This window comes from Sinocyclocheilus rhinocerous, unplaced genomic scaffold, assembly GCF_001515625.1.
Source record: "Sinocyclocheilus rhinocerous isolate Xijiao unplaced genomic scaffold, SAMN03320098_v1.1 scaffold1967, whole genome shotgun sequence".
Classification (NCBI taxonomy): Eukaryota; Metazoa; Chordata; class Actinopteri; order Cypriniformes; family Cyprinidae; genus Sinocyclocheilus; species Sinocyclocheilus rhinocerous.
In genome coordinates, this window is record NW_015626474.1 from 640,131 (window position 1) to 645,108 (window position 4,978).

Here is a 4,978-nt window from a genome sequence, read left to right on the forward strand (position 1 = left end):
AAAATTTATTATAATTATAGGGCACTATGAAATCCGTTTTATTTCCATTTTCATTTTTCTATACTCTGTTTTAATGGTTAAATTAAATTTTATTAATCAAAAAGCCTGTCTAATTAATTGAGTTTTACAGTTTTATCTTTACCAAATTCTGTTTTCCAGTATTTTCTGGATTCCATTTTAATGGTTCCATTAAATTTTAATAATCAAAAGCATCTCCAATTAATAGATTTTATTTTATTTTTTAAAGTTTTTTTTTTTCTTTATTTTTCAGAAATACTGCACATTTACATTTTTCTCCCAAATAAATTCTGGTAAATAACATTTCTGGTAAATACTCCTTTAAAAAGTGTTTTTTGATTGATATTTTATTATTAGTAGACTAGAACACGTGGATATGTTGTCATTCTTACACTATAATACTGAACTTTGATTTCAGTGATTTGGACTATGAGACGACACTTGCTTCTTGTACTCTATGTTGCACTTTACTTTTGCTTTAAAAAAAAGGATTTCATAGAAATTTGGATTTCATTTGGTTTAATAAAATATAGTTTAAAGGGGTCATATGATGCTGCTAAAAAGAACATTATTTTGTGTATTTGGTGTAATGAAGAAATAAAAATAGTCGTTAGTGGCAGCCCTACCATTTTGATCATCTGATCATTGGCTGTTTTTAAGCATTTGGCCAAGGTGCAGATAACTGCTTTAATCGGCCGATACCAATTATTGGCACGCTTCCCTAATAATAAATACAGGACAGAGGTCTAACCTCTACCGCTATCCTGCTCAGCAATAAGAGCAATAATATATCACCTTAAAATAGCCTTATTATGATTGGCTGAGAACTCGTCTGGATGTTTCCGAACCTATAAAAAAAAAAAAAAAAGGAAAAAAAAATGATGCAAAATACAGCAATATGAAAATCTACATGTTAGTAGTGGATGTAGAGCTGCACGGTTAATCGTTAAAAGATTGCGATCTCGATATAAACACCCACGTGATCTTATTTCTAAATGACAACGAATCGTCTGTGTCTATTAAACCTTTGACAAAGTCATATCGGAACATTCAAATATGTGTTCACGCTGTCGCTGGCAGAGAGAGCAGTTATCATGTTTAGGTATGAAACCGATTTTCAACCACACAGTGTTATTTCTGTGTTAATCATTCATATTATCACAGAAGCACTGGGATAAAATGTTATAGTTCGGGTATGAACACTGATGTCTATGGTAGCGATCAAAATGGAGCAAATCATCTTTTGAAAGTAATTTTAGTTACAAATTAGCATTTTAAATAAGGTTTGTTGATTACAATGTTGATTACATTGTTTTGCCACTAGATGGCAACAAGTGACTTAAAAAATGTATTGTCATTGAATCATTTATTCAAGATTCATTAAAAAATGCGGATTCATTCGGTAATGGATATATTTGTTAAGTATTATGTTTTATTATTTAAAATAATTCAAATTAATTAAACATTTTTTAATAGAATGAGGCAATTAATGTTTTGTCACAGCCTCTAGTAAATTACGCTATTTTGCTTAGTTCAGAATCGTGGGAGAATCACAATCTATATTTAAAACAAAAAAAAATCATGATTCTCAATTTATCCAGAATCGTGCAGCTCTACATGGATATTAATTTAACTGGAAATTCAAGTAAAACTGCAATTTTGTTTTTTATAAGATACCTGGAAAGCATGGGGAGTCGAGGTGCTTCTGGTCCGAAAGCACTTGGGTTGTTCAGGCTGGTCCAGGAGATTCTCCACAGAGGCTGACTTCCCTGCTGTAGAGGACTCCTCTCTCCAGCTGGACTGCCTTGAGTGCTTAGCAGTGATGAACTGGGTGTATTTAACAGAGCTTGACACGGAGTCAAGAATCTGACCTGCGGAGAGAGGCCTGTGGAGCTTCTTGGAGTCTGAAATGCCAGAATTATGTCTGGAGCTCTCTGCAGTTGAACTCCTGTTGCTGGGTACTTGTGGAACTGGGTGCTGGGGCTCAGCTATCTTTTGACCAGTTTTACGTTCCATGTATGCTACTAAGGCTTTATGCTGAAGGTGCTTCAGAGTTGATTTTGAGAAGTTGGAGGCAGACAGAGCACGTCCCCGTGTTTCGAACATCTTCCGTCTAGCAGCCACTAGACCGTGATCACCCTCTGAGAGAAGACCTTCCGCTTCATTGCCGAGAGAGTGGCAGGTCATATGAGCAGGTCCATCTGCCAGCTGGTGTAGCTTCTCAGGCTCAGAGTGAGAGAGTTTCTTCTGATCTGCGGTCAAACGCTTCCTACTCCCTACCCGAGGCACCTGTGGTTGAGCAATATTCTGTGGCTTCTCTGGTTCTTTTTCAATGGCCTTCTCAATCTCTTGACCAAGGTCCTTTCTGTACTCTTTGTCTTTTTCTTGAGGATTGTGTAGTTGTGGCATGGGAGGTGTCTCCAAGTTGGGCAGTTTGTCTTGAAATGGAGGACCGGAAGGTTCGGCAAAAAGTTTTTTGTCTGTCTGCTGCTTGATCCTGTGGGGCCGAGAAAGCTGCAAATCTCTCCTTTTAAATGAAGTCTCCCTCAAAACCTTGGATTGGGCATCTTTCAGTTTCTCCTTATAATACTTCTTGTAGGAGTCATCTAATGTACCGCATGGGTAGAAGAATTCCTTCGGTTGTTTTTCCTTAGACATTTCACTCTGTCGATATTCACTGCTGGGAGGGGTTTGCTCATCATTTCCAGCTTTCTCTTTATCTTTGGCACAGTCTGGATTCTTGACCTCTATACCACAGTCATTATTGTTTTTGAACTTGTCTGTATATGATGCTCTGTTTGCTCCTGTGAGGTGATATAAAAGTGGGGTAATCTCCTTGCTGATCTTGTCACTTGGAATATCCAGTTGGGGCCGCCTCGAAACTCTGGTCATCTGTTCCTCTTTCTTGGGATGACTGGTATGGTCTTCCTTAATTAGAGCAGGGGTCATTAGTGTACCAACTGAATTGTCCTCTGGACCACAATAGAAGATAGGGTGGCTGGTGGAGTGATGCCTGCCAGTTTCTCTACTCATGACCCTTTGGTCCTCTACACCTTCAGAGGTCTGCTCTGACTTGAAAGGTGAATTAACTGCCTTGTCATTAGGATGCTCCACAACTTCATTCTGAATGCTGAATTTGTGTTCCTCTTGGTAAAACAGTTTACCACTCGGACCATCAGGACAACTCTGCCTTCTACGCTGAACTTTATAAGACCACTCACTGGAGGTTTCCGCACCTTCACCAACACCTTGCACGACACTGGGCTCAGACGACTTGAAGACTCCAGTAACAAAATAAAACTGCCCTTTGTGCTGAATACTCCCACTGATCATGTTCTGCGGCATATGGCAGGAACTGACAAAGCACTGGTGCTCAGAAACGGGTCCACCATAAGCTGAATGCGATCTCTTCCTTTGGGTTTCGGATTGGCTGCTCCAAGACTGCTGAAAGGGCTCTGGTTGACAGGTTTGCAGGGGTGATCTATTTAAAATTCCTGTAGGCTTTGGTGGATCAAGCATCTTGTCCTCCGGGTCTTGCTTGAGGTGATCTTTAAGCTGTGAAAATGTGCAACCATAGCCAGGCTCAGCCCGGACACCACAGACCTCTGAATTACTTGTCTGCTGCGAAGAAGAAAGGTCAGCAAGCTGTCCTTCTGGACTCTGACGTGCCCTTGAGTTTTCAAGATTCCTGGTTGTTACTAAACTGTTCAGACGGGCAGGAGGTGGTGGTGGTGGTAATGGATGCGTATGAACTGGTGGATCTTCAATGTCAGAGAAGCCACCGCTGCTCCAGTGATGCTCTTGTGCAACGGTTTCCATGGAACGGTAAAGGTGATCCATGCTCTTGGAATCCGAATCAAGAAAGGTTGGGCTGTATTTACCCTTCACGTATTTCAGCTCGGTGTAGTGCAAGTTTTGCGACTGGAGCTCATCCAGTAGAAAAGGAGAAGGGTAATCAGGGACTGTGGAACCACCAGAGAATGAGCTATAGGCTGAGTCCCCTTTGCTGTGGTGATGGGTATACTGATCAATACTACTACTGGATTTGGCCGGGGAGAGTCGACTAACCGGAAGACTCAGAGGGTGTAGGTCAAGGTTACTCATCCTCTCAAAGTGGAAATGATAGGAATCCATTTGGACTATGAAGTGGAATTATGAACAGAGGTTAAATATTTCCTCACTATAGTTACAAAACAGAAGCCACGGGAATCTGGCATTACCTGGGAGAAACAAACATATAAACAATTGTGAAATTGCCATTTTGAAAGAAAAAAAAATCCTATTCACCACAATACACATCACAATACAGTTTTTTGCATTAACAAAATTACTAGTTTTACATTGATTGGTGTTAATGATTAAGTTGCTAATGACATGAGTTGATGACCCAAATGACTCAAGTACACCAAGTATAGTATGCTTTTTGTACTCTACCATCTAGTGTATGAATTTTAGAAGGTTATTCTGTCATCTAGCATCATCTGATAGCCTGGCCCCTTTCGCAACATAACACCGTGTCCTAACCAGATGCAACACGACAAGATTCCAACAACAAGCAATTTGTCTGTCCACACCGAACACGATACGGCTGCACGACAAAAATCAAATTTCACAGCCAATCAGAAGCATAGGTGGATGCACTCTTTCTGGAAGCACACTGCACTCCCAACGAAATGGATAAGTTTATAATCTAATTCATAAATATTACAACCTTTTTAACATTATTATAAGTACATACTGAGTGACTGATACAATCTTTGTTATGGAATACACTTGCTGGTTCGCAATGAGTTCACAGTTTTAACGTACATGTTTGCTTTAATTTATTTTCAAGATCTGAGGTAATCTATCTATTGTTGCTTTCAGTATGGCTATAAAGGTCATTCAAAATGATATTCAGACTCACATTAGATACTTTTAACATTGAATAAAGCACATAAGTACCTGAGATTATCATTGT

The 4,978-nt window shown here is 39.5% G+C and overlaps 1 protein-coding gene across 3 annotated transcripts in view; it reads right to left on the minus strand.

Moving 5' to 3' along the window:
• LOC107715952 (protein Shroom3-like) overlaps positions 1–4,978 on the minus strand; it is a 30,714-nt gene that overhangs the window by 9,133 nt on the left and 16,603 nt on the right. For all 3 annotated transcript variants that reach the window (XM_016522218.1, XM_016522227.1, XM_016522235.1), the window contains exons 2-3: positions 1,696–4,238; positions 814–866 (exon numbers count right to left, since the gene is read on the minus strand). In XM_016522218.1, coding sequence (XP_016377704.1) covers positions 814–866; positions 1,696–4,152 — 2,510 coding nt within the window. In that variant the 5' untranslated portion in view covers positions 4,153–4,238. The remainder of the gene's footprint in view (positions 1–813; positions 867–1,695; positions 4,239–4,978) is intronic.